Source organism: Zophobas morio, unplaced genomic scaffold (genome assembly GCF_036711695.1).
Source record: "Zophobas morio isolate AGI-343-1 ecotype UQ-CSIRO unplaced genomic scaffold, CSIRO_AGI_Zmor_V1 ptg000026l, whole genome shotgun sequence".
NCBI classification, from domain to species: Eukaryota; Metazoa; Arthropoda; class Insecta; order Coleoptera; family Tenebrionidae; genus Zophobas; species Zophobas morio.
The window spans coordinates 822,632-834,834 of record NW_026972131.1 but is presented as its reverse complement, the minus strand read 5'-3'; the positions used below and the strand labels follow the sequence as shown (position 1 = coordinate 834,834).

Here is a 12,203-nt window from a genome sequence, read left to right as displayed (position 1 = left end):
TTCCTTGCGTGAGTGGAGATTATTAATCGCCTAGTAACAAACGAGTTGAAAAATATTGCTAGTTATTGCTGTCCAAATTTTATAATTTTATACTGGAATAACAATACAGAAATAATTACAATATTACTCAAAACTATTCCCACTTCTTGGAGACATCCAGGTAATCGCCATCGGGACTGTCATAATTATCAAGGGCTGGCGTTTCCAGTGGACTTTCTCGCTTAAATGGTAATAACCTATGATCGATCTGAAAAAAAAAACCGGTCCACCTATGCATCATAACATTCACAACAACCGCTGGAATAGAATAAACTGATTGATAAAAATTATGTCAAAAGTAGTAGCATGGCCCATTAGTATAAAGACTATGGCCTGTCCCAAGAGGTACAGTCGTGGGACATAAATAGTGTATTTAAAAGAAATTTTATTTTAATGTTCTCAATTTGACATTCATAACCGTTCGTCAAGAAGTAGAAATATGAAGTTGTAAAAATAGATCTCAAAATGGAATCTTCTTTAAAACTATTCCACGAAAGCCATATTTTCGTGCACTATGGTTAAACAACATGAACATTGCGCCGAGTAAATATGGACGAGTTTGCGGCCAACATTTCTGTGAAGATCAATGGGAAATATATGGACAAAATTGAAAGAAAAACGCTGTTCCGTCAATTTTTCCCTGTACAACGGAGAGTAATAGTTCAAATAGTATGCTCTCCAGTGAATTTTTTCAGTTTGTCAAATAATTCTCTTTCTTCTCAACCTCTCTGGCCTGAATTTGTTTCGTCTAAACCGCTAAAGTGCAAACAACCACCTGACTATGTAACGCTACAGAAAGAAAATGATACGCTAAGAGAAATAGTTAGAATGTTAAAAATTAGTAACAAAAAATTACGCCAGAAATTATACTTGCGAAAAGTGTGTAATGCAAATTTAGGGAAAAATTTGGCGAATATATTAACAAAGGATCAAATTGAGGCTCTAAAATGATATTTTTTTGCTGATAACGCAGTAAAGAGATCCATCTGGCGAATGACTAATTTTATGTTTTCTCGATGTCTCTCGATTTTATATCACAATTTTTGGTTTCTTTATTTCCTTTATTTTTTTTTTTGTTGTTTCTTTCGATATACAATTTTTTATTTATTCACTTTTTCACATTTTCAGGCTTTGATTTTTCAATTTGGAGTTTTTGGGTTTTCAGTCTACTAATTTTTCAATTTCTTTAATTTTCGATATTATTATTTTGATTTTATAATACATATTTCTTTTTTTTTCACTTTTTCGAATTTCAAGTTTTTCAATTTTTAATCTTTCGATTTTTCAACTTTTCGTTTCCTCAATTTTTCAAGTTCTCGATTTTTATTTTTCATTTTCCCGATTTTTTTAATTTTCATTTTCTCGATTTTATGTCACAAATTTTAATTTTTTTTTATTTATTTCTTGTTGTTTCTTTCGATTTTTCAATTTTTCGAATTTTCAGTTTCTCAATTTTTCATGTTCCCGATTTTTATTTTTCAATGTGGCGAATTTTTAATTTTTATTTTCTGGATTTATATCACAATTGTCCGTTTTTTATATTTTGTCCTGTAATTAGGGAAACCTGTGGGACAATAAACTTATTATTGTTATTATTATTTTCATTTCCTTTATTTTGTGTTTTTTTTTCGATTTTACAATTTTTCCATTTTTCAAATTTTCAGGCTTTGAATTTTCAGTTTGTTTATTTTTCAATTTTTAAATGTTTCATTGCAGTTTTTGGATTTCCAGTTTTCCGATTTTTCAATTTCTTTAATTTTCAATATTTCTATTTCATAATACATATTTCTTTTTTTTTTATTTTACACTTTTTCGATCCTTAAGATTTTTCAAGTTTTCATTTTGTAATTTTTCGTTTTTTATTTTTGATTTTTCAATTTTACAATTTCTTGACTTCCAAAATTTTCAATTTTTCGGTTTGCATCAGTTTTTCAATTTGGCAATTTTTCAATATTACAGATTTCCATTTTTCGATTTTTCAGCTTCTAATTTTTCCCTTTTCCAATTTTTTTGTTCCGATTTTAATTTTTCATTTTCCCGATTTCTTTTAATTTTCACTTTTTCGATTTTATATCACAATTTTTCGTTTTTTCATTTCCTTTATTTTTTGTTGATTCTTTCGATTTTACAATTTTTCGTTTATTCAGTTTTACAAATTTTCAGGTTTTTTTCAATTTTTCTTCAAATTTTCAAGTTTGTGTTTCACTTTTTACGTTTTTCGAGTTTTTATTATACACTTTTTTGTTTTTTTTATTTTTGATTTTTCTTACAATTTGTCGACTTTCAAATTTTCCAATTTTTCAATATTACAATTTCTCATTTTTCCTGATTTTTTATGTTTCAATTTCTCGATTTTATATCACAATTTTTGGTGTCTTTATTTCCTTTATTTTTTTGTTGTTTCTTCCGATTTACAATTTTTTATTTATTCAATTTTTCAAATTTTCAGGCTTTCATTTTTCAATTCCATGATTTTCCACGTTTAAAATTTTTCAATTTGCAGTTTTTGGGTTTCCAGTCTTCCAATTTTTCAATTTCTTTAATTTTCAATATTTTGATTTTACAATACATATTTTTTTTTTTATTTTTCACTTGTTCGAATTTTAAGTTTTTCAATTTTTAATCTTTCGATTTTTCAAATTTTCGTTTCTTCAAATTTTCATGATTGATTTTCACTTTTGACATTTTTCAAGTTTTCATTATATACTTTTTCGTTTTTTACTTTTGATTTTTCAATTTTACAGTTTCTTGATCTACATTTTTCAATTTTTCGAGTTGTAGTTTTTTAATTTGGAGGTTTTTTTCAATTTTTCTTCAAATTTTCAAGTTTAATTTTCACTTTTTACATTTTTCAAGTTTTTATTATACATATTTACATTATTTCGTTTTTTTTATTTTTGATTTTTCAATTTTACAGTTTGTCGACTTCCAAATTTTCCAATTTTTCCCTTTTTCAATTTTTCGTCCCCTCAATTTTTCAACTCCACGATTTTTATATCACAATTTTTTGTTTTTTCATTTCCTTAATTTTTGTTGTTTCTTTCGATTTTACGATTTTTCGTTTATTCAAATTTTCAGGCCAATCGATTCCAATTCGTCGATTTTCCAATTTTTAAATTTTTCAGTTTGCAGTTTTTGGGTTTCCACCCCCTTTTTACTTTTTGGATTTTCAATTTTTCGTTAAACTTTAGTTTTCAAATTTTCGACAGTTTTATACTTCGATTTCTCAATTTTTTTCAACTTTTCGATGTTTCGATTTTTGGATTTCTCGGTTTTTCGATTTTCCAATTTCGATGTTTCGATTTGTCGATTTTTCAGTTTTCCGATTTTTTCTTTTTTGATTATAAATTTTAGATTTTAGATTTTTCGATTTCTGGATTTTTTGATTTTCCAGTTCTTCAGGATTTCCATTTTCAGTTTTTCGATTTTTCAATTAATCTATATTTTTTAATTTTCCCGTTTCTCGAATTCGTAGTTTCGATTTTTCAGTTCTTCAATTCGAAGAATTCGAAGAATGGAAGATTTTTGGATTTTTCGGTTGGCTAATTTTTTAATTTCTCAATTTTGGATATTTGTTTCAGTTTTGGGTTTTTTCAATATTTCTATTTTTCGACTTTTCGATTTTTAATTTTTTGGATTTTCAGTTTTTCGTTTTTTAAACTTTAGATTTTTCAATTTTCGACTGTTTTATATATATTTCGATTTCTGAATTTTTAGAGTTTTCAGTTCTTGTATATTTTAATTTTTCTTTTTTCCGAATTTTTTATTTTTCGATTTTTCAATTGTTTGAGAACTCGATTTATCGAGATTCAGATGTTTCGATGTTTGCTTTGGTCTCTAGGAAGAATTGTAAAAACTGGTGCTTTACATTTCGCTTCAGAAAACGCGTTCCACATAGCAATTTTAGTAGAGCAAATATTTTATAATTTGAGAGATTATTTAAAGAACACTAATTTTTGCAATGGTAATGTTTTGAAAGTCATGGAGAAAGAAATTAGGAAAAATTCGACTTATCGCTCAATACAATTTCCAACATGCTGCAACAGCAAAACAAAATTTACTTCAAAAATGATAGTTTACCATCTGAAAATCTATACCAGAAAAGCTAAAGAAGAAATAAGAAAAAAACGAACAATAAAATGGTTCAGCAAAAGCCATGCAATGAGGGATTTGGTTGAAAATGCAAATCAAAAATTAAAAAAAAAAAAAATAATAATAAAGAGTAACAGTTTCGTTGTCTAAAATTTCTTGAGTTTCTACCACTAATTCAAGTTTTGAACTAATTCTTAACAATCAGTTGAGATGAGAAACAACACACACACAAATCAGTGTACTTATGTATAATATAATGATTACTCACCTTCATTGCTTCTTGATACAGTTCTTCGGATTCTTTTCTCAATTCGTCTAAAGCTTTAGTTTGTGAAAATTCTATCGAATCTAACATTTGCACATCAGCTACGTATTGATCTCTCTTATAAGCCGCCCATTGTTTTTCGAGAAGTGCCCGACTTTCCAAAGCTTCAGCGGTAAAAGCAGGTAATGATCTCATGCGCACTCTACAAATAAGTCACATTTAATTATATCATTTGCTACTGAATTAAATTAGTTTATGAACGAAAATATCGTTTAGCACTTTTGTTGACAATAAATCATAATGATTTGTAATTAAAATTTATTTCTAAAAAAATACTATTTACTATTTTATTATCTTTCTAAGACTAATGAAGAATAATTAATTAAGTGAATTTTCATGCAAAAGATTCAGTTAGTAGTTAATAACTGTGGGTACATGTACTTGCTTTTTTTCATCTAACAAACTGAGAGGGACTTCACATTCTTCAATAGGTTTCAACTGTCTAGCATTTTTTTCCAGGCGTCTGATTTGTTTTTCAATTTTTTTCTTTTTGCGTTCTTCTCTCGCTTTCAAAACTGCAGGGTCAACCCGTTTCTTTTTCTTCAGTGGTTCCGCCCTAAAAATGTAATTAAACGTGACAATCAACATTCTTCATGTTGATTAATATATTGCAAATTTTTATGTGAAGGTAAAAAATCAAAGGAATTTGTAATTGCCACGATACGACTGATTTTGGCAAATAGCATATCCTCTGAGGAAAGAGAGGGTGGGTGGGTGGGGCTAGTGCCTGCTAAGATAAGACTGATATTGGCGAATGACCTACCCTCTAAGAAAATGAAGAGTAGAGGGTATATCATTTACCAAAATCAGTCTTATCTTGGCAATTACTAGGCCCGCCCACCCACCCTCTCTTTTCTTAGAGGGTATATGATTTGCCAAAATCAGTCTTATCTTAGCAAGTACTAGACCCGCCCACCCACCCTCTCTTTTTTTTGAGAGAAGGTGATTTCCCAAATCAGTCTTATTTTGGCAAGCATTAGCCCCGTCCAGCCGCACTTTATTTTCTTAGAATGCTAGTACCTGATAAGATAAGACTGATTTTGGCAAATGACATATCTTCTAAGAAAAGAGAGGGTGGGTGGGCGGGGGTAGCACCTGGTAAGATAAAACTGATTTTGGCAAATGACATAGCCTCTAAGAAAACAGAGGGAGGGTGGGCGGGGCCAGCACTTGCTAAGATAGGACTGATTTTGCCAAATAACATACCCTCTAAGAAAATTAAGGGTAGAGGGTATATCATTTGCCAAAATCAGTCATATCTAGACAAATTTTCGTCGGCTGAGAATTATTTTGAACCAAGTCCATTTTTTCTTAAATAATAGATTTTGTATCATACAGTCTCCTGTTATGAAAATATAGTCTTTTGAAAGGGTATAATTTTATACATATATATACAGTAAAAGCAATTAGTTGAAGTATTTATTTGAACCAAGTCCTATTTCGTTCGATTTTGTAGAATTATATTGTACCATGTTCTATTTCATATGAAAATCCAGCCATTAGTGTTGGGCAGTATCTAGATACTTGTATCTAAAAAAAGTATCTAGATACATTTTTAGGTATCTAGTATCTGTATCTAGATACAATCGAATTTAAGCACAAAATATCTGCATTTAGATACAAAATTAATGGCGCAGATACAGATACATTTTTTCATTTCACTTTTTTTTTCAGTAGTTATTAGTTGAGTTATACTAGTAGTAATTTTTGATACTTCATGTTGGTGATTTTGGTCACATAAACAAAAATAGAGATAAGAGGTCCACTAATAGTGTTCTGTCACGGAAATTTTCATATTTTAAATACCATCATTTCCTACATTGTAGCCTTCAGTACTTATACATCTTTAAATATAATCCTGAGGGGTAATAAATCTAAGCCATGGTAAGAGGGTATTTTAAAAACCATAAACCACAATTCACTATTCACTGCGTTTTACCTTATCCGAGGCAATGCATTTTATCTGTGTACCTGAGCAACCCGGGTCCGGTAGGCCCGCTGGTTGTATTTGTATTATTAAATAAGAGTAATTTTAATAGTAAAAATATTTGTTGCAAAATCCATATTGCCATTTTAACTATGTTCTAAGTTTCTTGTTGTGAAAAGATGGCTATGTATATTAAAAAAAAAGGCAAAATATAAGTACCGCCCACCCGAACTATCTCAATTCTGATGATTTTTTTATTCGTCATAAGCAGAGGAGTGGAGCTTAATTGTAAAATCCTTATTTTTCAACGAGAAATTTGCTTAAAACATGATGAAGTATTTCATTCCGAAAAATTACACCATTTTGTATAAATTTCGTGCTTTTTAATTATTAATTTTAATCCAGTAATGGAAAAAAATTGGTCTAAAAAGTTTAGACAGTACTTCCCTCGCTGTCGGAAACTTGACGACTGCATGGCTATTGTGTTTTTTTCTCATTACATTTTTGTAGTGGGAATTTAAAAAAAATTGCGATGACGTCATCAACATTTTTCAAGGACACGTATATCAGTTGGGATAGATGTAGTGTAATACTAAGAATAAAATTATTGTATTCCCAAATTTTCGGGAAAATGATTGGGTCGTTTTGAATATTGATTTTTTATAATCAATAAAATAACGAAACAATTTACTCGCGTATACGGCAACTGAAAATCGTTTATGTATAAACATTCTTAATTTAAGATGACAAGCGTAACAGCATACGTGAAAGTCAAACAGAGAAACTGTAAACAAAACGACCATCGGTTTTATTGCTTCGACTTCCGCTTATTATATAAAACATTGGGTTTTATTTTAATTCTTGACGGTGAAATTCACAATTGGTTGATTATAAACATGTCTATTTCACATTCGCGAAACCAAGTGATCGCATAAAACAAATGTAGGTCTGTAATGTTAAAGTCGATGTAAATAAGCGATGCTACCCTTATGTTTCAACCGAGTTTTTCCTTTAACAAATTTTGTGTCTACCAAATTGGGTTGGTTGGGGTGTAATACTAATAATAAGTGTTGCCTTTAATTTAATCAATAAAATAAATTGACTTCATTAATTTTTTTGAACCACCTCTTAAGAAAATCTAAAAAATATGAATGGAATGATAAATCACAAGTACAAACTCATCATATTTTTTGCATTTTAGATAGGATTTATTCAGCAAAATTTAAGGGTGACGTCATCAATTTTTTTAGGAGGGATGAACAAATACATTTTGAACAAAAGTTTACCATGCTTATAATAACTTTAAAATATTCCCAAGATTTCAAAGCATTCGGTTTTGTAATTCCTGATTAAATCGATAAAATAAATTCACGCCTTCATTAATTTTTTTGAGTCACCCTGGATATGCAAATCCAAAAATATGAATGGAATGATAAATCACAAGTACAGACTCATCATATTTTGTACATTTTAGATACGATTTATTCGGCAAACTTTTGAGCTGACGTCATCAGTTTTTTGTAGAAGATAACCAAATATATTTTGACTAAAAATTTATTATGCTCTTTATAACCTTAAAACATCTGCAAGATTTCAAAGCATTCGGTTTTGTAGTTCCTGATTAAATCAATAAAATTAATTTACGCATTCATTAATTTTTTTGGGTCACCCTGTATATGCAAATCGAAAAAATTTGAATGGAATGATAAATCACAAGAAGAGACTCACCATATTTTGTACATTTTAGATAGGATTTATTCAGCAAAATTTTGTGGTGACGTCATAAATTTTTTAGGGGGGACGACCAAATACATTTTGATCAAAAATTTACCATGCTTATGATAATTTTAAAATATCTTCAAGATTTCGAAGCATTCGGTTTTGTAGTTCCTGAGTAAATCAGTAAAATAAATTTACGCTTTCATTTATTTTCTTGAATCACCCTGTATATGCAAATCCAAAAAATATGAATGGAGTGATAGATCACAAGTACAGACTGATCATATTTTGTACATTTTAGATATGATTTATTCGGCAAATTTTCGAGCTGACGTCATCAAGTTTTTGGAGGGGATAAGCAAATATATTTTGACTAAACATTTATTATGCTCTTTATAACCTTCAAACATCTGCAAGATGTCAAAGCATTCCGTTTTGTAGTTCCTGATTAAATCAATAAAATATATTTACGCATTCATTAATTTTTTTGAGTCACTCTGTATATGCAAATCCAAAAAATATGAATGGAGTGATAAATGACAAGTACAGGCTCATCATATTTTGTACATTTTAAATATGATTTATTCGGCAAACTTTCGAGCTGACGTCATCAAGTTTTTGGAGGGGATAAGCAAATATATTTTGACTAAACATTTATTATGCTCTTTATGACCTTAAAACATCTGCAAGATTTCAGAGCATTCGGTTTTGTAGTTCCTGATTAAATCAATAAAATATATTTACGCATTCATTAATTTTTTTGAGTCACCCTGTATATGCAAATCCAAAAAATATGAATGGAGTGATAGATCACAAGTACAGACTCATCATATTTTGTACATTTTAGATATGATTTATTCCACAAACTTTTGAGCTGACGTCATCAAGTTTTTGGAGGGGGTAAGCAAATATTTTTTGACTAAAGATTTATGATGCTCTTTATAGCCTTAAAACATCTGCAACATTTCAAAGCATTCTGGTTAGCAGATTAAAAATTAAATTTCAAAATGTTGTTTTATAATTTTGATTTTTTTTCCAAAAATCTGGACGTTTCGGGTGAAAAGTCGATTCAGAGTTGTAAACTACATGTGTAGGACTATGCTATTTTATACAATTGAAAACCCATTTACTATGTACAATTTTGAAGTGACGTCATCGCATTAGTGGTGGGGATGATTAGACAAATTTTGGTTAGCGTTTTACCATCTACATGATATTCTTAATATAAGTACAAAATTTCACAACAATCGGTCGAGTACTTTCGGAGATTATCTGTCTAATAAAAATCCGGGACAACAGACGGACAGACGGACGGACGGACAGACGGACGGACAGACGGACAGACAGACGGAAATGGGAGACCTATTTCTTCGTCTTCTAGGGGTCATGAAAGATCGAGAAAACGTAAAAGTAGAGAGTCGGCCGACGGACTCGATTACAATACTTCCTTTGCTTACGCTCGGGAAGTAAAAAGAAGGCAAATGACATTAAAGCTATGCTTAACTATATGGCACAAACTGATCGTACATTCTACGAGAAATATTTATATTAAATTTCTTATAATAGGTACATATGCATTTAGTAGATTTTTCACAAATTTTCCATTAAATGAAGTTAATAATGTTTCCAGTTATTTACCTAAATATTAAATATTTTGTGTTATATTAAATTAAAAATTTGTTTTGATATGTATGTATTCATTCTTGTTATTACAACGGACATGGTTCAATAAACAAAATTCTAGTAATATTTTTTGCACACTTTTGAAGTCCATTTTCACTTTTTGCATTATTCTAAAATTATTGTTGTTATGAATATACCAAGTAGTACGGCAATAAATACGACAATAATTAAAATATTTAGTAGTAATGGTAAGTATTATTTTGCATTACAAAATCTATAGCACATGATTAAAACTTTGATGGGTAATTTCCATGACAAAGTTTTTAGGGACTTGGTTCAAAATAATTCTCAGCCGACGAATATTGACCCCGCCACCCACTCTTTATTTTCTTCTTAGGTATGCCCTTTGCCAATATCAGTTTTATCTTAGCAAGTGCTAACCGCGCCCACCCACCCGTTTTTTTCTTAGAAGATATGTATTTGCCAAAATCAGTCTTATCTTGACAAGCACTAGCCCCTTTATTTTCTTAGAGTGCTAGTACCTGCTAAGATAAGACTGATTTTAGGTAATGAGTTCCCTCTAAGAAAATAGAGGGCGGGTGGGCGGTGTTAGTACCTGCTAAAATAAGAGCGATTTTGGCAAATGACATAACCTATAAGAAATTTAATTAAATTATTATCAGAAAAGCACTTTCAAATTCTTTCCAAACAGGAATACCGAGAACCTCAAGATTGTTTTAAATTCTTCAAAAAAGCCCCAAAATTAATTCAAAACAAGTCAGGTCAGAAATTTCTAAAAATGGAACACCAAGGTCCCCCAAAATTGTTTTAAATAGTTTGCAAAAAAAATCTCCCTGGGCTCCTAAAATAATACACCATGGGTACCCAAGAATCTGCCGAACTAAAAAAACAAAAACACCGCGATACTCAAGACTTTTTCAAATTCATAAAAAATAAAACACTAAAAGCTCAAGATTTGTACAAGGTGGTTAAATTTGCGACTTGACAGTTTTCTCATATTATTCAAATGGGACTGTATTTTCTAATATTTCAGAGCTTATCTCTAAATAAATTGTCTTTTCAATCCAAATTTGTTAAGGTTTATTCTAATTTAAATTTGTTAAGGTTTATTCTAATTTTTAAAAATTATTGTTAAGATAAACCCAAAAAATCAGAATGAAAAACTTACTTAGAGATAATTTTGCAGTTGTAATAAAATACAGGTGTCCCATAATAAACTACAAAATGTTATGGTCATATGAAAATATATAAAATATAAATATATATAAACCAAGCAGTGGTATAAGCATCACGGTCAACAATAGCTACGTTTGCTACACTGCTTAGTTTTGGTGGTAATTTTAATTCGAAATTTTCTTGAAATTACACAAAGTCCTCATTGCTTGGTAATGCATATTTATTAACAAACTCGTCCGGAATTATCACAATCTTGTTATATACCAATGCAAACCTAATATTTTTGTAAATGTGAGAAGGATCTGCCATGAAATATAGATTTTTTGATTCATCAGCTGGATTAGAAATGAAATTTAATAATAATAAAAAAAAAACTGGTGTTTATTCAAATTGGATAAAAATAAGCAACATAGTGTTAAAGCTTTTTTGTCAAAAATGAATTTATTATGGACCATAACCATCAGAAACTGTAACATAGGTATAACTCTTTTGAAATTCATTCAGACCTCAAAATATTGACTAAAAGAACTGGTATAACAATTTAAATTAAATTTTTCCATGCCAAACATTTTCCTTACCAACTACTATACCTACATTAAATATGGCGTTGCTTTAAAGTTTGCCACCACCCCTGTAGAAATACCCCGAGGTGCATGCCTTTCAATCACTTGAAGAGTAAGTCTGAAATCAACATAATCAATACAACCATTTACTGAAATTAAAAGCAATCAGTTTTAAAACAGAAATCCTTTGAACATTCTTTTACACATAGACTAGAACTAATCAGATCAGGTATTTAACATCTGGTTTACCACTTTTCAATAGCAGTAATGTATATGTTGCCTTGTGTAATTAAAGGGCAAACATATTAATTTAATTAAATAAAATACACAGCAAGCTTAAAAATTGTTCCGAATGAATATGTGCTAGTTCATTGGTTATTGTTTACACCACATGTGAAGATTACACAAACCTGCTGAATACACCTGCAAGTGATAGAATTGCCATTTTTTTTTATTTATTTAATAGCACAGTGTAATTATGCTAGTCCAGTACAACACAAATTTGGTAAATAATGTGCCTACCAGTGAATCCTAACCTAAAAAAGTCTGGAACAAAAATTACTGATAATGACCGTCAGAAAAGATCCTGCCGCAGAGAATACCTTAAAAACCTATGTGTTGAAAGTTTTTGCGGCAATTCCTAGCGAAAACGCTAAATATTAACACCAAAAATTAACTCATTCGTATTTATTTTTACATCAATGTTGCCAGGTTGGAA

The 12,203-nt window shown here is 29.7% G+C and overlaps 1 protein-coding gene across 1 annotated transcript; it reads right to left on the bottom strand.

The window, feature by feature from the left end:
• Nucleotides 1-62: 62 nt before the first annotated feature.
• Nucleotides 63-12,203, bottom strand: LOC135136714 (large ribosomal subunit protein mL40). Its single transcript, XM_064066136.1, has 6 exons — nucleotides 12,088-12,203; nucleotides 11,896-12,031; nucleotides 11,517-11,603; nucleotides 4,842-5,012; nucleotides 4,400-4,598; nucleotides 63-247 (listed from the first exon to the last, which is right to left on the bottom strand). Exons 2-6 carry the CDS (start codon nucleotides 11,928-11,930, stop codon nucleotides 134-136), a joined length of 606 nt encoding a protein of 201 aa, XP_063922206.1. The 5' UTR covers nucleotides 11,931-12,031; nucleotides 12,088-12,203; the 3' UTR covers nucleotides 63-133.

Bases quoted from the DNA above. Each gene is read 5' to 3' on its own strand.
- LOC135136714 (XM_064066136.1), bottom strand. From the start codon at position 11,930: ATGGCAATTCTATCACTTGCAGGTGTATTCAGCAG. The intron at 4,599-4,841 runs GCAAGTACATGT...ACTTATTTGTAG, and splicing joins AGTTTGTTAGATGAAAAAAA to AGTGCGCATGAGATCATTAC. The intron at 248-4,399 runs GTGAGTAATCAT...TTTTTTTTTCAG, and splicing joins TGTATCAAGAAGCAATGAAG to ATCGATCATAGGTTATTACC.